Raw genomic sequence first — 24,353 nt, forward strand, 5'->3', positions numbered from 1 at the left:
TTGTTGCTATTCAATTTTAAATGTTTTCTCCCTTTCTCTGCAGAGATTTGAGCAAATTTTGACGCTGCCATTTTGTTCTGCTCCAGACAAAACAATGTGACGTCAATATTCTAAGGGCAATTACTCTTATTTTTAAAGAATGTCAAAGGGCAACTACTCCAAATACTCTAAGAACTTGCGGTTTATGTATTAAATACTATGAAATGTCGAAATGAGTAAGCGAAGCGTCGGCCAGTAACGGCCATATTGCCTAATATTATTTCTCACCGAACAAATATAGAGATATATGAGGCAATCACGTGCTATGTTTAAACCAATGAAAGTGTGACATTTCAGTCCGAGGGAAAACAAATAATATATAATGCAATTGGGAAGTAAATTTTCAACAAAATATTCTAAATAGGAGATTGTATTTTACGACTGCATTTGTGTCATTACCATAGGTAAGTAATATGTATGTAAACACATCATATACTGTAGTAAGGCAGTGAAATGCAAATTGATATTGCATTGTTATTTTTGAGTCATAACAATAAATATGAGATTTTTATGAATACCTGCAAACATTTGCCAGCAGCACTGAGTACCACCATAGGCAGATATCACCAGGTAATTCACGTCGAACACGATTCCCGTGTCGTAAGAGTACCATTTGTTTTCGTCACCAATAAATATTGAAATGGTGCCATTTTCCCAAGCTGAAAATTGAATAAAAGTATTGAGTGTCAGTATAACTATTTCTAAGGTAACATATTTCATTTTTAAAGAGGATGGCTTACTCAATGATACCAAAACGAAAAAAGTAAAGAATGGTTATAATTTAAATAATACATAATAATTACACAAGTAAGTTTTAATACCTCTAGAACGTACTATTCTCAATTAGGCACCTATATATTTCTGTCAACATAATGAATGATAATTCAATCGGTCTATATAGCAAATTCAGCCGTTTGCCTATCAAATATTCCGCCCAAAACAATTATTGAACCGTCACAGCTAAGTAATGTTCGTCCATTCCCCCATGTTCCCAGCGAAATGAAAATAGTTGAAGTGCAGTGCGCGGCTAGTTGCAGCTGCAGGTCTGTAGCTCCCGGTCTGCAAAAATTCGGATGGACGACGTGGGAGCTACAGTGCCTTCCATAGTTTTTGGACTGAGTAACCTTATTTACACCCAATTCCATGGAACTCCGTGAAAAATAATGTCATAAAATTCTGAGAGTAATTTACTAATGATATCGTCTCTTTATACTTGTCCCAGACGTCTCCGGAACATCTACCGACCTCGGAATATGAAGTATATTAAATTCACGTCGACATCGAGAGTCGCAATGTTTACATGCAAATTGCACTACTTTACTTTACTTTACTTTACTTTACTTTACTTTACGGGGCTGGTGATGGTGTTAAAAAGAATATCAGAGGCAAGTTAAGAAGGGATATCTGAAGTAAAATGTCTTAGGAACTTTTTGAAATCAACTCTTTATACAGAATGTGTTAGAAACATCAGATTTATCTGTCCAAAACTATAGCCCATTTTTGTGCGTCGTAAATTGAAGGTTTATTCATTATAGAAGTCACAGTAGCTCTCAGGTCGTCCTTCCAATTTTTTTTTTCAGTCCGGGGGCTACAGACCTGTAGCTAAAAGCACGGCATACATAAAGACTGGTTGCTGCATTAAACTACACTTGTATCTATTGTGAAGATATGACAAAAATGGGATTTTGAAAGAATATAAGTTGTTGGTCCTTCGAACAGAAATGTTGCCCCTTGCCTTCGGCCATGGCCTTAATCTCTGTCCTCAGGTCACGAAATCATTTGTTGCCCGTGATCCCCAGTCAAAAGCTGTGTAATATAATTAAACCCTTAATAATTCATCTACATAATTTGCAGTAAAAGCCAATAACTTTTTCAAACAATGCCCTTAAGAAACTTTAGTCCAAATCCATTGCAATTGTTAATATCAATTTACAAATGTTTAACGTCGAAGAAAGAAAGTATGCTGGATCAACGAATCTTAAAACAAACATCAAGTATTGATCACGACATAATTAAACAATGGATTCAACGATTTGTTCTGTCAATCGCAATTTAAGGCTAGGCTCATTAATGACTCGACGATATCTTGGACGACGTTCGTCTGAATCTAAAGTTTTCGGATATCGACTCACAGAAATTTGGTGTTCAGCGAATGATGATGAAATATATTATATATAGATGATATCTATATTGTGTGCACGTGATTTTATATTTGCTTTATCCAACGAGTTGAAATGCACCTTCTCCAGTCAAGGGTTTCTGATCCGATCCGCTCTACATCTTCCCAATTCAAGGTCTAGGGTTTATGTAGAGCGGATCGGATCAGAAACCCTTGACTTGGGAAGATGGTTGAAATGGTGTACATACGCGAGGCTTGCCGAGCGAATATAACCATTTTAACAAGTTGGATAAAGCAAATATAAAATCACACAATTATAGATGTTCTATTTATCTCATACAACTTCATTTATATTTTATATGAAGCTTTTGAGACAGCCCCTTCAATACCAAGAATTTTTTCAGATTAATTGATGATGCAACATAGTGTTTGCGGTTATTGTGATCTCGTGCATTACAAATTGGTACGTCATTTCGGAGATAAATGTAGCCGTTCTACTGTAAAGTTTCTCTCGGATCGATCTTAAAATAATTTTTCATCTCTAATTTCTTTTCCTAGAGCTTAATCGCTTAATTAAATGAAAATACTGAAGACTTGACTTGTCAAGGTTGTTGACATACACAAAGTTGCGAATGCTCGTAAGTTTATATTGAATAGAACGAGGAATAGTTGTTGATGTTTTAAAAACACACATAGTCTTATGATTCGAAGTTTAAAATATTGAAAAAGGATGCTGACTGGTGGTGAAATAAAATAAAAAATCTTGGGAAACATTATTTCGGTAAGTTCTGTATGGAAATACAACCAAAGCGTTCTGTTTTCATTGCGTCGATTCAGATGAACTCCATAACTAACGTGATTTGCACTTTTATTCATTACACATTTATGTGTTTTATACCTTCATATTTATAATTCGACAAAATTCATTCATATCAATTTTTGGTGGTATGAAACGTGATGTGGAATATATGTACAGGAAAATCTTCAAAAATAGGTCACTGAAGCGATGAAGCAAGGGGCTGTGTAAAAAATTGCTCGGACCGGAAGTAATTTATAAAGAAGTTTGATAAGTAAAGCAAAGTACATGTATACACTTCACGTATGAGATAAATCCATATTACAATGATATATATTAAAACAACGGCTTACATCAACCGACTAAACATTGTAACAAAATTTGATCTAACAACTTCCATAGGATAGGATCAGTTATCATAGCTACCACGCTGATACGCCGGATTCTGAAATGCTGTGTAAATCAAACATGCAAGTTAGAGAAGCTGGATTGCCATCAAACTATCCATAAAAAGTACTAAAGTACTAGTATATACTTTATACAGACCATCCAGTCGCTTTTTAAAGTGGAATGCAATATATCAGCAACAAAAGAAGCCATACTTACAAACTCGGAAGAACTTCCAATTGAAGCAGTCAAGATAAGAACCGGCATAGAAGGCCAAGTCGCCCACGACGACACCATGCTTCCTGTCGCGGATTCCAATGTATTTGTTTTGACTGTGACCAAACACTACCTCAATGAATTTATGGGTGTAGTTAGCTCGGTCATACATCAGTCGCACGTGCGCATCCTTACACGCGAGGACCCTGAATTCTAGCTCTGACATCCCGCTTATATTGAGGCCATGAGCTGTTAGATCCTCCTCCGTATAGTCTATTGTTGTTATCGCCACTTTTCTTCCTGAATAAGGTTAATGATGACTGCAGATATATACATGAAGGTTTACGAGGAAATTCGAGTTGTATGGTCATAAAATAAAATCAGGCCTGTTCACTCGAAATTTCACAGAGAGCTACTTTTTTTAAAGCTGCTTGGTCCGATTTTATATGAATTTTTATGCACGCTTTTAAACAATGGCTATGCTTAGTATATGTATAATAATACACATTGCAGTACTTTTACCCGTCAATTTTGCCAAATTTCAATGAAGAAAAATACGTACAAAATTTGATAACAAAAACAAACGACATTAAAAGGTACCGCGTTATTTCGCCTCATGTGAAATTTCACCCCTGATGACGAGACGGGTATGGTTGTATTACGAATTTGACATCGTCGAAATGATCAGACAAATGGGTACGTTTTCTTCGCTAATATTTCTAAAGTCTGCTTTCTTTACAATCTATGTATAGCAAGCGGGTTGAATGACCCCAATCATTCGGGGGACGAAACCAAGCGGTTTCCTTTTCGAAACATTCCCGTGATGCATTTTGGTTTGTTTTTTCGTTTGCCCAAAGAGAAATTATTTTTATTTACTTTGAATGTTTCTAACTTTGAAAAGAGACTGATTCTGCTGGTGTAAATAGGAGAAAGTCCATAACTTTCTAAGATAAATGATTTGTATGACAAAAATGTTTATACTGTAATTACAAAAAAATCGGACCAAGCAGGTTTAACTAAGTTCAAAAACATACATTTTCGCCTAACTCAATACATAGGACGAAATGGTGAGTAAAAATTCCCGGTTTCTCGTGTTCATAAAGTACCGATATTAAATGAGCACTTGATATTTTTATTACATATGTAAAACGAACGTCAATAATCAGAATATCAGAGGATTGAAGTTTTATGCAAAACCATTCATACTTCATTGATTAGAAGTCGGTATGGGATGAGTTTATACATGTGTGTAAGTTAAAGATACAGCTGTAGCTGAAAAAACGTGTGTTTAACTTCAGAAATATAAATTTTACACACCCATTAAAGATAAGTTGGTTATATAATTTTGACTGATGATAGATCTAAGTAGATGATATAAAGTAACTTTATAATTGTATATATATTTTTGTAGAAATGCCACATATTTATTCAATAGTACAATAAAGCTAGTACAATATCAAATTCTTTTAGTCATAACGAAGCAATGAAATAAGCCCGTACTTCCTGTTCTGTACACCGTTGTCGCGGTCTCTCCACCACACGTGCCTACTGCTCCACAATCTGTGTTGTCACATCCGGAAGAAGAAGTGCCGTCGTTCATCTGCGCGCAGGAACAGGAAGTTGCATTCTACAGAAAATAAAGAAGTTTTGCAAAAACCATATATTACTAAAACCGATTTGGTTGGACTTTTCCAATCGCGTCGCGTTCAACTCTTTCAGCTACGTCATACATAAACAATACCCGCACCTTAACCACAATTTGTTTATTGGTGGATTCAGCTTACCGCTGATTGGCTGCTGGTTAACTAAGACTAAATTATGCACGGACAGAACAACAACATATCAGAGAATGAAAAATTCACATGGGTACTCGTGACTGTCGAAAATGGGCTATTTTTCGAAAGTGTACACTTGTGATAAAACAATACATACGGTACATAACATATATAGCTGTAGCTCTATGTATAACTTTTGGGTTAGAAAATATAAAGCTACAGTGCATACAATACTTACATGTACAAAAAAACTTTACTGCAATTTGCCGCGTATAAAAATAACGCTATTTTTGAAAAAGATTTACATCATACCATACCACATTTTGTGCAAATAATTCTTCATTTATATTTTTAGTTTACTACTGTTAATAATTGTATTTTACTTGCCCCAAACTTTCTCCTATTAAACAACCTTTAACCGTAATCGGATCAAGCTGATCAAGAACTGTATTTTTTATGTATGTAAACAAACCAGTGTTCATGTATGGAGCTGGTGATCGGGGGTTCAGAGACAGGTAAAATAAAGAAATCTGCAGTAAATGGTTTGTGGATATTTTAGTATATATATTTACACCGAAAGTTATAGGGCAACAGAAGAGAAACGAATTTGGACACTTGCCTAATGAAGACGCACATGTACAAACCCCCTTGCACTCTCCACTTCCGTCTCGTTTTTTCACACCATCGTTCAGTTCTTTTATTGACTGTCGATTGCCGATCGAAAGGTGAGAGAGAGAGAGAGAGAGAGAGAGAGAGAGAGAGAGAGAGAGAGAGAGAGAGAGTTTGAGAGAGAGTTTTGCACAGAATTTAAACATAGGGGATAGTCGATTTTGAATGAATAATATTGGGGGGAATGAACTGTTCTGAGAAATCCTTCAGCTCTGGCATTGCGTAAGCTTGTACTGATTACTCCGCCTAAAAAGGAGTTAACCAATCAGAAAGTTTTCACAACGGCGGCGTGTATAATTTATGCATGACGTAGCTGACAGAAATGATCGTGACGCTATAGGAAAAGTCCAACCAAATCGGTTTTGATAATATTACATCTCTGTTGTATACAAATAATTGAATGCAATGAAGAGGGTCGTGGCCATTTTGAGATTGTTTTTACCTCCTTAAAAAGAGTTTTATATATATATATATATATATATATATATATATATATATATATATATAGAGGATATCTATATTGTGTGGTTTTATATTTGCTTTATCCAACGAGTTGAAATGGTGTATATATTCGCGAGGCTTGCCGAGCGAATATAACCATTTCAACGAGTTGGATAAAGCAAATATAAAATCACACAATCATAGATGTTCTATTTATCTCATACATTTTGATTTATATTTTGAAGCTATTGAGACAGTCCCTTGTGTGACCCGAATTGTTTTTTTTTTCAAAGATTAAAAACGATGATGCAACGTTGTGTTATGCGGCTATTGTGACCTTGCGCAATACAATTTAGTACGTCATTTCTGAGATAATTCTAACTGTTTTAATGTAAAGTATCACTGAAATAAACCTTGAAATGATTTTTTAGCTCTAAATAATTTTTCTTAGAGCTTATTCATTTGATTAAATGGAAATACTGATCAGAAGACTTGAATTATCAAGTTTGTTGACATACACAAAGTTGCGAATGCACGTTAGTTTGAATTGACTCGAACAAGGAACAGTTGTTGATGTTTATAACACAAACACAAGCCTCGTGATTAGGGATTGAAAATAGTGAATAAGGATGCTTACTGGTGGTGGAATCAAAGTCTTTCAGGATGAAGTCAGAACTCGTTGATAGTTAAAATAATTTGCAGTTTTATAAACTACACAAAGCAAATTGAAAGTTTGAATGGGGCTAAACTTATCAAAAATCTTGACAAACAAGAAAAAAAAGGTTTTTTGGATACAGTTATGTATTACTTTGTAAAAAGATTTGGGTGGGGGGGGGGGGGCGCTAACCCCCCCACACGTATGAGATAAATATATTTATCTCATACGTGTGGTGTATATTACCCGTGTGATAAACGTTTGCTATGTCACATGGGTGATGCTATATTAAATACTTCAGGTCGGAACTACTTTTGACACAGCCCCTCGCTTCAACGCTTCAGTGACCTATTTTCGAAGATTTGCAAGTACTTTCAACATAACTATATCTACTACAAAAATTAATATAAAATTGATTTTGTCAAATTACAAATATGAAGGAAAACACATAACTGCGTAGCACAGGCGTCGGAACCGGGGGGGGGGGGGGTCTATTGTGAGTGGGGGTGGGGGGGGGGGGTTAGCCCCGGCCCCACACCTTTTTTGCAAAGTTTTTCATAACCGTAACCACAAGACCCTTGACACAAGGTTTAATCTTTTGGGTATAAGTTTTTCAGTAAATCTGGAAGAGATGATAGATATAAATTATATATCAGTAATGGAAAAGATTGATAAACTCTTAACCAGATGGAATTCTAGAAATATTACACCGATAGGCAAAATAACAGTTATTAAAACACTTATAATCCCAAAAATTAATCATTTAATTTACACTACCAAACCCAACATTAGAATTTATTAGAAGTTTTGAAAGAAAACTTTTCAAATTCATTTGGAATGAAAAGCCAGAAAAATTAAGAGAAGCACTCTTATTCAAGGATATGAGAATGCCGGATTAAAAATGATAGATTTCGAAAACTTTATGATAGCACTTAAATCAAGTTGGATTAGAAGGCTTATATTTTCAAATTCAAAATGGACAAACTTGTTTAAAGCTAATTTTGGACATAATATGCAAACATTGATGAAATTTGGTATTGATTTTACTAATATGATTATGAAAAATTATAAATAGATTTTGGAAAGATGTATTGCAATGTTGGAGAACAATTATTGATGTGCAAAAAGGAAATTGTGATAGACTGTTTAATGAACACATATGGTATAATCCAGATTTTAAAATCGACAATAAATCAGGGTTTTTTAAGGATTTATTTAACTTAGGTTTTATATATAAAGGGGATATGTATGAATATGACAATCAGATTAAGTTGAAAAAGAGATTCAACTTAAAAACAAATTTTGTTCAATATCTCGGTCTAACACAAGCATTACAAAATTATGTGAAAGTATTTAATAAACCGTTGTAACATAAATGGTAAATGAAAATGGGTGATGAGTACCGAGAGACACTCTGAAGTCGCAAACGCCCGATTCTTTGATTGTTCCGAGTATCTCAGATCACGTGATCAAAGGGTATAAATACGAGATGCCGTGAGTCAGCAGTCAGTCGCAGTGTAGACGCTGAAGTGAATACTTCAAGGTAAGCTTATTGTTCGTAAGTCAATATTGCTCAGCGATTTGCAGAACAATAATACTGGCGTATAGAAGCAACTTGTCTTCGTGAGCGTTGCTTAGATTCAGCGAGTTGACATTTGTTATCAGTTACGAGGGTGCTTCGTGGGGTTGCTTTGAAGTGACCGACAGAAGCGACAGGTTGTTTGAAGCGACCGATATAAGCGACGGGTCGCTTGAAGTGACTGATAGAAGCGACGGGGTGTGTCGGAGCGACGCATAGAGTGCGGCTAGGGCCCATACATTCAAATATTTATAATTAAGTGAGTTTTGAATCAATAAACGCTAGGCAAGCGATAAGGAAAATTATTATATATCTTAAACTATTATCATAAAAATCAAACACCTCAGCAAGGTATCTGAGGGGACCCATTATAAATATTAGCGTGTTAAGGCAGACACGTTACAAAATTTGGCGCCCACGTTGGGACCACGTTTGATTGTATGATTTTTGTCCATTAAAGATTTTAAATAATAATCTCGTGTTTTTATTGTAAAAATGGCATTGGAAAATATTACCGAGGAAATAGAGAGAATTGAAGCGGAGCTTGAGGAGCTTAACAGGACGACGTTTGAACACTCGATGAAACTTAGAGAGGATATAAAACAGCAGACCTCGACTCCAGCACATCAAACTGTTCGGAAAAGCGACTCTGGAATTATGTCTGAAGGTCCAACAGAAATCAGATTCAAAAGAAGAGAATATAACCAAATGTATGACCCTGAATATCCAGAGGATCTCGATTTAACGGCATCGCCGAGGTTTCGTGAGAAGAATCGAATAGAAGTAAGGGAAAATGAACCGCGAATTACTGTCAGGCGACAACGACCGCTTGAAGCGCCCACAGAAAGAGATGAGGGAGGATATAAAAATCCCGGTACTTCTTTTAAGAAGCCATCCAACTATATAAAGCCAGCGACTTTTGATGGCAGCGCTTCGTGGCTAGATTACAAATCGCATTTTGAAGCGTGTGCAGCCTTGAATGGGTGGACAGACAGGGAAAAAGGTCTCTACTTAGCAGTGTCCTTAAGAGGAAACGCCCAGGGAGTGTTAGGCAACCTTGCTGGCGAATTAGGTAGAAACTACAATGAACTTGTAAGGGCTTTAGAGGATCGCTTTGCACCTGCAAATCAAACAGAGCTATATAGAGTTCAATTGAGAGAATGTAGACAGAAAGCAACAGAGACGCTCCCAGAATTGGGCCAGGCAATAAGGAGATTGGCACATTTAGCTTATCCAACGGCACCGAATGACGTGAGGGAAACGCTCGCAAAGGAACAATTCATTGATGCTTTGGTGGATGCGGATATGCGCCTTAGAATCAAACAGGCCAGACCACAGAGTCTAAACGATGCAATAAGGCTTGCAGTAGAGTTAGAGGCTTTCATAAAGTCAGATTTCGGGAGAATAGAACAGAAGTCACACTTGCGTGTGGCTAATGGTGACTCCTCCAGAAATGATGATGCCGACAACACCGATGAATTGACGAAGTGTCTAAAAAGCTTACAGAGCTCTTTGAATGATCTAAAATCAGAAATACGAGAGATGAGAAAGCCTGATGATTCAAGGCGATCAGCCCAAAATGGCAGTAAGCAAAGACACTTGCCGAAAACAATAAAATGTTACAATTGCCATGAAGAAGGACACATAAGCAGACAATGTCCATCAAAGCAAAAGAATAGAAAACGTCCAGTAGAAAGCAACTATGGTCCTAAAGCGCCACGTCCTGCATCAGTTAGTGCAGCAAAAACTAGACCAGAGGAAGAAGTTAAGCAACCTTCAGTGGCATTTAATAGACCGAGTGAGGCCGGAATGTATGCCGTTGTCTGCATAGGCGGAACTGAGATAAAAATGTTGGTAGATACAGGAGCAACTGTTACTTTGCTTTCGGAGAGAGCTTATAACAAAGTTCAACAATCAAATGGCACCTCTGCTATAGACAAAGTAAAGCAAGAGATTATGACCGCTGAAGGCAGATCTTTGAAGGTGTTAGGAAAGATCGTGGCCAATATTCAATTAGGTGATAGGGAATATCTTTCACAAATAGTAATATCAGACATTACTGTGGATGGAATCATTGGCTTAGATTTCATGACTGAACATAAATGTTCGTTAGATATACCTAACAAGGTATTAAGCATCGGCGGAGAGAAACACTCGTTGTTGCTCGAAGGTACGCTAGGATGTTACAGAGTTGTTGCTTCAGAATCGTTCGTTGTTCCAGCTAGAAGTGAAATCATCACAACTTGTGATGTGTGCGTGCCAGACGGGGTAAACTTTCGCAGTGGTTTGGGGATCGTAGAGCCAAGGGACTGTTTGATTACGACAAATAGAAGTCTGGTGGGGAGGACTTTAGTAAACAATGAAACTAGAGTACCTGTTCGGTTTATGAATCTTTCACAAGATCCTCAAACTATTTATAAAGGGACTAACATTGGACAACTTTGTCCAGTCGAAAAAGTGCTAGAGACTACAAAAGCGACCGACCACCAAATGACTTGGTCAAGGGAACTTGAAACTCTGAGTGAAGTCACGAAATACAGGTTGAATCAAGAGCAAAGAAAGTCAGTGGATAAGCTTATTGAGAACTATGCCTTTTTGTTTGCTAGTTCAGATAACGATCTCGGGATAACAAACGTAGTCAAACATAGAATTGACACTGGAGATGTCCGTCCTATAAAGCAACCACCAAGGCGACTGCCAGTCCACATGAGGGAAGAGGCAGATAAATTAGTAGACGATATGCTACGGCGAAATGTCATAGAGCCGTCTTCGAGTCCCTGGGCCTCTGGGGTTGTTCTTGTCAAGAAGAAAGACGGTTCTACACGCTTCTGTGTAGATTACCGGCGTTTAAATTCGGCAACGTTAAAAGATGCGTACCCTTTGCCGCGCATTGATGACATGCTCGATAGTCTGAGCGGTGCGTCATGGTTTTCAACTCTCGATTTGTGCATGGGCTACTGGCAAGTAGAAATGGAGCCTGAGGATAAGCCGAAAACAGCCTTCGCGACAAGAAAAGGTTTATTTCAATTTCGGGTAATGCCGTTTGGTCTCTGCAATGCTGGAGCAACATTCGAGAGGCTTATGGAAACCGTACTTGCCGGGTTGAACTGGGAAATTTGTTTGATTTACTTAGATGATATTATTGTCATCAGCAAAACATTCGAAGAGATGGTAGAGAATCTTTCAAAAGTGTTTGGTCGGTTGGCTGGCGCTGGACTAAAATTGAAAGCGAAGAAGTGTTCTTTGTTCTCTAGGTCTGTAGAATATCTTGGGCATGTCATATCCGACAAAGGAATAACTACAGACAGCAAGAAAGTAGAGGTAATCAAAACAATGAAAGCACCAGCCAATGTCAGCGAACTTCGCTCATTCTTGGGCATATGCGGATATTACAGGAAGTTTGTTAAAAACTTTGCCGGTATTGCAAAACTCTTACACAAATTGACAGAGAAGAACAACACTGATTCTTTTACATGGAGTACAGATTGTCAAACTGCCTTCGATCAACTAAAAACCGCCCTGATAAGCGCCCCAGTACTTGCACATCCCAACTTTAACAAGTCGTTTATATTGGACACCGACGCAAGTAATTTTGCAATGGGGGCTGTGTTATCACAGGTTCATGAAGGTAAAGAGAGGGTAATTGCTTATGCTAGCAAAGTTCTATCAAAGTCGGAAAGGCAATATTGCGTGACAAGGAAAGAACTCCTGGCTGTGGTGTATTTCACAAAGTATTTTAAGCATTACCTCTATGGGAGGAAATTCATTCTGCGGACAGATCATAGCTCATTAAGATGGTTGACTACTTTCAAGAATCCCGAGGGTCAATTAGCTCGGTGGCTTGAAGTGTTGTCTACCTTCGATATGGAAATACAACACAGACCAGGAAAGCAACATCTGAACGCAGACGCTTTAAGTCGTCTACCCTGTAGGCAATGCGGCTATGATATTGATGATGACAAAGAGCCGCATGTTCGAAGGGCAAAAGCAGATGGTAAAGATTTAGCTTTTGACGAACCTTACATAAAGACAATACAAGATAATGACAAAGAGCTTAAATTAGTCAAAGAATGGATGGGCAAGGAAAAGAAGCCAAAGTTTCGCGAGATCTCTAGTCAAAGCGTATTTTTACGATCACTATGGTCACAGTTAGATATACTTACTATAGAGAACAATTTGGTTTGCAGACGAGTAAAAGACACGGACACAGGATTGGAGAATTTACAAGTTGTTGTACCTATGTCGGAAAGAAGGCGCATCTTGCTGGATTGTCATGACAAAAGAACAGCGGGTCACTTGGGGATAAATAAAACGATAGCTAGGATACGAAGTAAGTTTTATTGGCCCGGCCTGAACAAGGATGTTCGAAAATACGTGAACGGTTGCGAGGTTTGTGGGAAAAGAAAACCTTCGTTCGCTGGACAGAGAGCGCCGATGCAGATTGTGCAGAGTGGGTTTCCAATGGATAGGTTAGCAACGGACATAATGGGTGAATTGCCCGTGACAGATTCAGGGAATAAGTATATTCTCGTGGTATCCGATTATTTTACTCGTTGGACAGAATGCTTCGCTATGCCGAACATGGAGGCTAAAACAGTGGCCCAGATAATAGTGGAGGAGGTTATAGTAAGATTGGGGGTACCATACACTATCCATTCGGACCAAGGGCGTCAGTATGAGAGTGAACTGTTTAAGGAGGTATGCAACCTTTTGCAAGTAGAGAAAACTCATACTACACCTTACCATCCACAATCCGATGGTATGGTGGAACGGTTTAACAGAACTCTGGAGGCCATGCTAAGTTCGTGTGTAAACCAAAATCACACCGATTGGGACAAGCAGCTACCATACCTCATGATGGCGTACAGATCGGCAGAACATGATACTACTGGGTTTAGTCCAAATTATCTTATGCTCGGTAGAGAAGCAACTACCCCGTTAGATCTCGTATACGAAATGGAAGTGCAACGAAAACCTATTCCACAAAATCAATGGGCGTGGTTGCTCCAAGAGAGACTGGAGCAAGCTCATCGCATCGTACGAGAAAACACAAAAGCAGAAATGTTGCGACAGAAGCGTTACCACGACAGAAAGTTAAAGTGGCAGATATTTTCCCCCGGAGATAAAGTTTACGTTTATTTTCCGCGAAGAAAATTAGGTACATCGCCGAAACTAACAAGCTTTTGGCAGGGCCCGTTTTCGGTCCTCGAAAAGTGCTCGGAATGCACGTACAAAGTTTCGTGTGGAAGCAAAGGTTCTCCTCAAGTGATACATGTTGATAGAATGAGGTTGGTTAAGTCTCAGATTTTGACTAATGAAGAGGAGGTCCCTAAGTTAGAGTCAAATTTCGATGAAAGAGAATCTGGTGATCAGATAGATGATGAAAATGATAACAAGTTGGGTTTGATTAATATTGAAGCTGAACAAGAGTTACCGCAAAGATCTGTTAGAAACAGACGCGCTCCTGCTTATTTGTCAGACTATGTGTTAGGTTTTGATTAATTTTGAATTGTTGTTTTATATGCCTGTGAGTTAAAAGTATTCATTTCTCGGACTAGTAAATATATTAAATTGGTTTTTGTATCCTTTTAGAATCAAACCCATGGCTAATACCAAGTTAACTAAAGCGAAGCAACATGAAGGATGTCCTTTCTGTGACAAGCCAGTAAACGAGCCTTGGCAGGATCATGTTATCTTATGCTCAGGCCAAAAACACAAATGTCTGACGTGTGGAGTTCGCTTTAAGAAGAACAGCTATCTTCTGAAACACATGAAGAGACACGCTCAACCAGCTACAGTAACGCCACCAGCGAAAAAACAGAAGTTAAGTCCCTCTCAGTCTTTAGAGAAAGCCCCAGAAAGGATCGAATCCACACTCACTACACCAGGTTTAGAAGAGGATGACAGCCCGAGTGAATGGGAAACGCAAGACCCTGGCAACCTAGAAGAAGTTCTATTGGGATCGTGTAGTGGGACAGATGAAGAGGAAGAGTCAATGGCAAAAGATGAAGACAATGATCTAGAAATCGGAAGAATAGTGAGGAAGAAAACTCAACCTGTCTTGTTCACTGGTCGCAGATCCGAAGAAACCAATCGAGATCAAAAAGTTCGTAACGAAAGTAGCAATCTGGAGCCATCTACAAGGGATGTAGCCGTGCAAACAGAACCAATTTTGTATGTACACTCCACGAAGAAAGTAACAACCAAGTGGGAGAATGGAGTGAAAGTAAAGGTGATTGAGAAGAAAAAGAGCCTGAACATGGTGTAGAGACACTCTGTTTGTTGTAAGAAAATGGTAGATAACCATTTCTTGTTGTGGAAAACTTTTTGTTTAAAAATATTGTTAAAAATAATCTACGATCATTGTAAATAAGAAAAATTGTACACACTGCTTGTTTGTTTTTATTCCTGGATTCAAGCGAGGACGCTTGAGAAGGAGGCGTGGGTAATGTAACATAAATGGTAAATGAAAATGGGTGATGAGTACCGAGAGACACTCTGAAGTCGCAAACGCCCGATTCTTTGATTGTTCCGAGTATCTCAGATCACGTGATCAAAGGGTATAAATACGAGATGCCGTGAGTCAGCAGTCAGTCGCAGTGTAGACGCTGAAGTGAATACTTCAAGGTAAGCTTATTGTTCGTAAGTCAATATTGCTCAGCGATTTGCAGAACAATAATACTGGCGTAAAGAAGCAACTTGTCTTCGTGAGCGTTGCTTAGATTCAGCGAGTTGACATTTGTTATCAGTTACGAGGGTGCTTCGTGGGGTTGCTTTGAAGTGACCGACAGAAGCGACAGGTTGTTTGAAGCGACCGATATAAGCGACGGGTCGCTTGAAGTGACTGATAGAAGCGACGGGGTGTGTCGGAGCGACGCATAGAGTGCGGCTAGGGCCCATACATTCAAATATTTATAATTAAGTGAGTTTTGAATCAATAAACGCTAGGCAAGCGATAAGGAAAATTATTATATATCTTAAACTATTATCATAAAAATCAAACACCTCAGCAAGGTATCTGAGGGGACCCATTATAAATATTAGCGTGTTAAGGCAGACACGTTACACCGTTAACTAAGAATTGTAATATTGGTTACCCAAATACAGTAGAAATATTTTGTAGATCTAAGAAGGGTTGTAGTGACATGTACAATCTCTTGATATCAAAGAAAAGAACTTATCCAAAATCAGAAAAAAATGGATGTCAGAAATCAAATTAACTCAAAAACAATGGAGGAAAATTTATAGTCTGCCCTTTAAGTGCACAAAGGATTCAAAATTACTGTGGCTTCAATACCAACTATTACATAGGATCTTGCCAATCAATTATCATTTACATAGAGTAGGGATAGTAAATTCTCCACTGTGTTACTTCTGTCAACAGACCCCTGAGACAATAGAACATATATTTGTTGACTGTTATTTAGTGAAAGAAATTTGGATTGATTTGGAGAAATGGATGACAGATATCTTTGATTAACAAACAAATTTTGACAAATATTCAATCCTTTTTGGAAAATTTGATCATAGAGATATTCATAGGTTGGAAAATTTAATCATTCTTTTCACAAAACAATGCATTCTGCAAACTAAAATGATAACATCAAGGCTAAATGTAGGAAACATTAAGAAATCTATAACCAGAAGACTGTTTATTGAAAAACTTTTGCTTCTGAAAAACTGTAATTATCATTTGTTTGATATTTATTGGAAAGACATATTTCAACGTTTGGAACATTCATCACCATCTTTATTCTCTCCTTAATGTCCCTGTTTCATATTATTTTTTTTTTTTTTGCTCTGTATCTTTAAATTTTCCTTTTCTTTTTTTTTCTAAAAAGAAAACCGTTTTTCACATGTATGTATATACCACAACTTGTTCAAATTATATCGTAACTATTCTGAGAAGTAATACATATATGTACATATATACTTTATATCAAAATATTGATTATATCTATCAAACAAATACTATAGATTTAATGTATATGTATACATTGCAACATATATATATATATATATATATATATATATATATATATATATATATATATATATATATATATATATATATAAATAAACACACACACATATATATATATATATATATATATATATATATATATATATATATATATATATATATATATATATATATGTTTATGTGCAATACTTATACTATGGTATGTGAATATGTGAAAGTTCAATAAAAAAAATTGTTTTTCCGAATTTAAAGTTTACAATGCTTCAGTAAGGCATTTTTATAGGCAGTTTTAAGCGAGTTACAGAGCTTACAATTTTTTGCTATGTAAACAAAGCTTTTGTTTACATTTTGAATGTTGAAGAGAAAATTCGCGTGTCAGACCTAAAATGAATGTGTTAAACGTTAGAAATTGTTTAGTTATGCTTAAAATGAATAAGAAGATACACAAATCAGGTTAGCTTAAAATTCATATCTAAAAACCTAGGTAAGGTAGATATGACGGCTTACAAGTATTTGATGACCAACTAGTCTTTTTTAGATGTGTACATGTGATTCAGCTTAATTATTTAACGGTGGCTGTACAAGTGTTTGTTCATCGATTTTATATTTCTACGTGGAAAACATCAGAATTGGACAGCGGGTGTTAGACTTCAATTATTTGTATACAGTCTTGTTTATATAAGAAGGCATACTAATATTTCCTTAGGGTAGTGAGTCTGTTCCGAGTCATTATATCAGCGATCTATTGATATTCCTGCACCTGTCTAAGTTACAATACCTTCATTTAGAGTACAGAGAGTACTATTGGAAGTTGAACTTTCAAACCAATCTAACAAAAAAACTTTTTAGTTTTGAATTAACTCGGCTGTTTGGTTCAGTTTATTAATTATACATGGACAGTCAACATTCGTTCAAATACACACGTCATATACTATACGGTTTGGACTTTCGCTATAACCTGAATAGTTTAAAATCTGTAGACAACCTCTATTAGTGATATAGTACCCACTAAAAGAAATTTGGATCAGTGGTCAGAGTCGTGACCATTAATCATATTTTTACATAGCCGTCCAATGAAATTATATCATTAATGGTCAAAAATCACGCCCACGAATGATGTAAAAGTAAAAGGAAAACGCAAAGCAACAAACTAACTTTTATTCGCGCGTGAGAAATTTTCGCGCGAACCTTGCGAGAGCGTCTTGGTGCGAACAAATTCTTGCCACGGCCCAGTATTTACCATACAGCTGTATATAAAAAAAAACAGGTGTGCATAAGGCTTGGTCGCGAAAAGTTGCCGCAAACCAGTTCACCTCAGGTAAATCGAGAAATAATTGGTCGCGAATAATAGTTGGTTAACAGTACATTGTCGACCTTTAGTAATACGATTTTCATCGCAGGAGTGGATGAATCTCAGCCATTAATACAATTGTGCATAATCTTGCACAGTTTTATACCAAGCATTTTTGCTCCTGCTTCTTCGTGCCTTTTTGTATCGTTAATGGATGAAGTCCATCTATCAAACAAGACCATCCACTAGTTAAGATGCATCATAACTGGCCAACGATCTAGTATTTTAATTGTTTAAAATTGTTCATTCTTTAAAAAAATCAATCATACGCTCTTGTTAGGTAATGGGGTGAAAATAGACAGAGTGGAGTGAAAATAGACAGAGTTACATACAAAAAAGAATGACCATTCGGTAGCCTAATGCAATATTAGATAACAGGTATTTTTAATTTCTGCTGTGTTGATAATCTGTAACACTAGACGGAGGCCGATACAAATTTTGTGATGTCTGCAACACATATGCAAAAATGCTATATATTTTATTACTAAGTATGTAATTAAAAAATTTATTTATAAAATAGGATTGTTTCGACAGCAAGCATGTCTACTTTTTCTGTTAGTTACTGTAAGCTGAAAAGATTTCAAATAAATTGTTCAATCAGTTTCAACTTTGGCTTCTAATTGAAATTCTAATATTGATACTTTGTATAAGGTTTAATGTAATACTGTAGATTCCTTATTAACTGCGAAGATTAATAATCGCGTAAATTCGAAATAACATCTTGCGAATTTTAGATTCTTGCTTTTATTTTTCGGACAGATATAACTAAATGAAATTATGATAAAACTTTGGCGTTTAAAATTTATATTCTCGCCGCAAAACGGATGAATCGCGAAATTAATTACTCGCTTAAAATAAGGAATGAATAATAATACATATTAGGAATACAGGTAAGGAGAATAATGTTCCTGTATAGGCATTTTTCTTATACAAGGCACTTACCGGTGAGACCGGAGGCCTAGGGGACTTAAGTCTACAGTTAAGAAACAACCTTCTGGGCTTTTGTATGTTTGTAGCTGCAGGACTGTAGCTCCCGGTCTGAAAAAATTCGGATGGACGACCTGGTCGTTCATCCGAAATTTTTCAGACCGGGAGCTTCAGTCCTGCAGCTAGTATGTTTCATGATCAGTCATCCTAATTTTTTCTTTTCAACCGTTCATAACTTATTTAAGTGCTTACTTGATTCCATTTGTATTTGTTTAATAGGTCGTATAATTGGTTTTATTTCAAGTTCTATATCATAAAGCCTATGGTTTTTAATATTCCTTAAAGATTACGTGCATTTTATATCTTAGATAATGCACATCTTATATTACAGCTTTATTTTTTATTTATACTAAATAACAAAGACTAACAATACACCTATCATCGATTGAAGAAACGATATAACTTGTCTCATTTTGATGTCGTTCAAAGCATTTTGACAAGCTCATGCAGCTTATAATACGGCAGTAACGGATGACTTCCCGAACAACCGCTGTACACCTACTAATCTTTACAGAATGAGATGTAACTACACCTTGTACTAACTTTACAATTGTAATGAATCAAAGTGCAAGTATCAGATCACACAGAGGTTTTTTTTAACAATTTTCATAGTAATGGTATAAAATTTTATTCTGGTTGTAACGCGTTTTTTGAATAGCTAGAAAATTATTTTATATCGTATAAGGAATGTTGCCTACACCATAGTGAGACTATCGTCAAAAACGTATCAATACACCTGACGTTACGTTTGAATTTTGTACAGTTTTTTGTCATTTTAAAGGTCAAATGACTGTTTTTATCTACAATGAAGAGTAAAAAAATTAAATTATACTACAGTTTACGCTTTTTTATAAACCGCTTCGCGGTTTATAAAGCGTGAACTGCCCCAAACCATTTTATATCGTATAAAACAAATAAATATTGAATTCATTCCATAATTATAAATTACAGGTATTGCGAAATACTGGTAAAACGAGGTGTGTTTGGCCCGAAAAATTCTAGTTTATTAAATTTGCATGGTAAAATTATCAAAAAATGGTATTTCTGTGCACAACCAAAGATACAATCTTATTTTTTCCGGACAAAGATCAAACGATTTTTATGAAATTTACCAGAAGCATTCGATAAAGAGTTTAAAGTTCAACTGATTAATATAGGCAAAATCAGTTGCTTTATTAATGCACCGAAAAAATAGAGTGGGCCACAGGGAAAAAGAATATTGGTATGGAGGAGTGTTTTTGACTCGTCATCAGTGAACATCAACGTTGAATGTCTTATTTTTTTAATGAAAAGTTAGACCTCTTTATTTTACAATTTTATCTATGTGTTTAAAAGAGACGTTCGATCTGAATTATTTATTACGATCACATTGATTCAATTTAATAATTAAACATTTATTAAATCACCTGTATAGCAGCATAAAGGTACCCCCACTCTGCACAGCTGTCCACACAGGTCTGAACTTTGACGTCATTGTCGACGTCAAGAAAGGTGTCGTTAACGGTGCTAAGGTTCTCATAGCAACCAACTTTCTCGTCTGTTTTAATAAAAAGTAAAAAAAAAATGGTGATTATTATTTAGTTGGATTTTAAAGCCTTGATTAAAGTGAAATAGCATTTACTTAAGCATTGAATCATTTTTTTAATTTTTATTTTTAAAGATGTGGTCTCATAACTGCAACGGTGTGTGCATACAAATTGAATAACGCGCGCTAGCGCTGTCCCAAATGTGACATTCGCTTGTAAACAAAAATCATCATCAAATCCTATGTTTCTAGATGTACGTCTGGGGGATATTTTATAGTGAAGCTCTTTAGATCAGAAAAACAGGTGCCAAAACGCTCTCCTGATAAACTACAACATCCCCCCCCCAAAGATATTCAAATTGTATGAACACCTCGTTGCAGTTATGAGACTATATCTTTTAAAAAGTAAGGATTCAATGCTTGAATATGTCCTTTCGTTCCAGGAATAAAAAAGTTCATGAAAAAAACACGAAAATAGCATAAAACCAACTTAGTATGAAAATAACATGATATAATATTAATTAGTTTGATCAGATACCTACGCTTCTTTTCTGGTCGTAAAATTCTTTTGATGCCTGCATCATAAACGGAACAGATATTTTTAATTAACGAAGCATTTCTCGGAATTTCGTCTGCTTTTTAATCAACATTTTCGAGGTACTGGCTGTTCAAGAAACTAAAAGTCTGCTTCCATTATATTGCCATTCAAATTCTAAATGTCCATTGACCACTGACCCGCAGGCCCCGAGTTCAAATACTGCAGGTACTTTTATTCTAATGAATAGCGGTAAAATTTTAAAGTTGATTTTTCCCCTAAATTGATTTATCTGTCATTTTTACATTGAACACATCCAAGAAATCCGTACCTTAAAGTAATGTAGAAGAATAGACTTGTATCGTAAACTTTCCCCAGCTGTATGGGGGACCCTTTTGTTTCACGACAATCCTAGATTTTATCGCTACGTTTGTAATAGTTTAAGAATTTATGGACTTACAGACGCAGTCACTGTGATTTGTTGCTCCGTCCGTCAGGGTTGATGTGGCGTTGGGACAGTTCAGACACCGGTAGGAAGGGGGGTTCTCGCTATAAGTCCCCTTGGGGCACGTCATGCAGTCCCCACTGTACTGCTGGTATTCCCCGGGGGAGCATCCAGACACAGCGGATAGAAGAGACAAGCCTACAGCAGACATGAAATAGAATACCAGACAGTGTAGTATGTCATTGGATGAAATATAACAGTATAGTATGTCAATAAAGGAAACATCACAAACAGGAGAATATGTTAATTATTTGACCTAACACTCATAATAGCATGTCATGGTAAAATACATTGATTTTAAACAATGATTTTTTTAGGGGGTGGGGGTATGATTGGCGAGAAATTCTTTAGGTATAAGATAGATAGATAGATAGATGGATAGATAGATAGATAGATAGATAGATAGATAGATAGACAGACAGACAGACAGACAGACAGACAGACAGACAGACAGATAGATAGATAGATAGACAGATAGATAGATAGATACTCACTGATTATAACTGATGTATACCCCACACCTGTAAATATCAAGATAATTTTAAAGAATTTCAATCCACGAATGCTAATCCATGGCATTGTTAAAAATTTGGCTTGGTATTTTCCTGTGTTTGGTATTTTCCTGTGCTTTTTCTTATCAAATATGCTCTATTCGACAACTGAAATTATTTTGATGTATGTAAACATTATAATTGTTTGCATTCCAAATTGAAATATTTCTCATTAGATTCCAGTTAGTAACTCCGTCTGCCCTCTTGTCAACAATGCATTCAGCCTTTTGCTTTGACGAAGAATCGATTTCTGTGGAATATTTGTGCATTTCATTTTCGAGACCTGGTATAGAAATTTTTTTTTAATATTTCATTATGCTCAGTTAACTTTCTACGTGTATTTTGAATTAATTGTTTTAATCTATATTCGATTGTTAAAATATTCGATGTACGAGGGTTGTTAGAAAAGTTCGCGGACAAGTTCGACTGTGAGCGGACTATTTGCATGATACCAGCGAAACTTTTAACATTTAATCTTGATGTTTTTTCTTAGAAATATGTAAAGATTTGTTTATTTTAAATGCACCTTAAAAATATACCGATTAATTATTTTGATAAGATATGCTTCACGGAGCATGTCAGTTTTTAATTGTTTTATATTTTGCACTCATTTTTCCTTATTAATAAACTGTACAGTTTAAGCGAATAAAGATAAACGATATTTCATATGATATCACAATAAGTTATGAAGGTTATTTGGTGAAAGTTTCAATTAAATTGAAGGATTTCTGTTCGTTTATCGCCAAATACAGTATGGACGACCACCGCTAGAGAAATGAGTCAAAAACGTTAACGTAAATGGATACCTTGGAATTCGCTTTATTTCCTTATCTGAAGTCGAAACTGCGTGGACAGAGATTTTTGGACCTAAATGATCTGCGATATGACACAAAAGACATTATCTTAAAGAATTGACAAATAATGGTGTGAACATGCGTTTTATAAATGGGTTAATGGCATGAAAAGTGTGTGAACTAAAAGGTGTTTAAGAGTGACAGGTTTATATTGCCTTTCAGTTGTATGACGTCACCTGACGTTGGGATTTAATATGAAATGGTGCTCCGTAAATCCAATTAATGCAAAATAAAAATCGCTGTATCTTTTTAAACCAACTTCAGAATCATATGATTTTTTGCATACTTTTTTTCAATTGGTAGTCATTTAATAAAACATACGTCTTCCTACAAAGTACACATTAATTTTGCCGTAAATCACTTTGTCGGCGAACTTTGCTAACAACCCTCGTATATAAATATTTAATTTGTTTCCAATGCTATAACATAGGCATCTGGCTTTATACAGTTTTACCTTATTAAAAAAAATATAACGCAACCATATAATTAGATAAGAATTTTTTATCATTATAAAGATAAATTGTCATTTCTGTGTTTTCAGTTGATTTTTTATTGTCTTTTAATCAGGAAAAGTGGATCTATAGCACGTGGTCGTTGTTTTCATCTCATCACCAAGAATGATTTGTTGTGAAATGTGTTTCTCTGCCTGTCCCCACTCCCTAGAGTTCGTTAACATACTGATTACATATATAAAGGATATGCCACGTCCCTAAATGGCCATTACGACACTCAATCAATACGCTTTATTTAATGAATTGTACTTCATGTATGACAGTTTATATGCCTTCTAAGCTCCAGAGATTGAGGCTTTTTGTTGATGTGCAATAACTGCAAACTGTAATGCCTGTTCCCTCTCAGTCTTTCATTTATACTTTGGTTATTAAGAACTTTGATTTTGTCATTAATAAAAAGTCAACATCCGTCGATCATCTTGTTAAAAATAGTTTTAGTTGGCAACTATGTGAGTGTTGGTCTGTGAGTTGTGTTTGTGCGCAATTGAATAGAAAAACATTTGTAGTACATCAGCAAAAACTGCATGCAGCTGGCAGCCCCCCCCCCCCCCCCCCCTCCAAAATAATTTTGCTACAGCAACAACTCTAACATGAACATTTAAGCTCCGACGTGCACCTGAACTGACATATACAGGGGTGGGGGTGGGGTGCAAAAATAGGTGCAGGGGTTGTCTGATTTCTCTCTATAATACACTGCAAGATCTTGATATGGCAAAATGCATTTTGAGTAACTACTAAACTGTACGCTTGCAAAAATATAGTTTTGGTTAAATGTTTGGTTTCCGGTTTGTTTTAATTGAGCATAGCCAGACAAACACATCACAAGGTGATTGTATGACAATGATGTTATTCTGTGTTTCTAATGACAATACA

The 24,353-nt window shown here is 36.2% G+C and overlaps 3 protein-coding genes across 3 annotated transcripts in view; 2 read left to right on the plus strand and 1 right to left on the minus strand.

Moving 5' to 3' along the window:
* Window positions 1-24,353, plus strand: part of LOC128158262 (leucine-rich repeat and IQ domain-containing protein 1-like) — a 152,174-nt gene that overhangs the window by 92,482 nt on the left and 35,339 nt on the right. The gene's annotated exons all lie outside the window — the stretch shown is intronic.
* The window catches only part of LOC128158285 (uncharacterized), a 31,483-nt gene that overhangs the window by 2,997 nt on the left and 4,133 nt on the right, over window positions 1-24,353 (minus strand). Inside the window, exons 2-7 of the mRNA XM_052821052.1 lie at window positions 22,058-22,084; window positions 21,519-21,701; window positions 20,405-20,535; window positions 5,058-5,184; window positions 3,561-3,857; window positions 558-698 (exon numbers count right to left, since the gene is read on the minus strand). Of these exons, the coding sequence (XP_052677012.1) occupies window positions 558-698; window positions 3,561-3,857; window positions 5,058-5,184; window positions 20,405-20,535; window positions 21,519-21,701; window positions 22,058-22,084 (906 nt within the window). The remainder of the gene's footprint in view (window positions 1-557; window positions 699-3,560; window positions 3,858-5,057; window positions 5,185-20,404; window positions 20,536-21,518; window positions 21,702-22,057; window positions 22,085-24,353) is intronic.
* On the plus strand, window positions 14,256-15,332 carry LOC128158307 (uncharacterized). The gene has a single exon (XM_052821094.1). It carries the CDS (start codon window positions 14,279-14,281, stop codon window positions 14,942-14,944), a length of 666 nt encoding a protein of 221 aa, XP_052677054.1. The 5' UTR covers window positions 14,256-14,278; the 3' UTR covers window positions 14,945-15,332.

The sequence above is a fragment of the Crassostrea angulata genome, chromosome 1, assembly GCF_025612915.1.
Source record: "Crassostrea angulata isolate pt1a10 chromosome 1, ASM2561291v2, whole genome shotgun sequence".
Taxonomy (NCBI): Eukaryota; Metazoa; Mollusca; class Bivalvia; order Ostreida; family Ostreidae; genus Magallana; species Magallana angulata.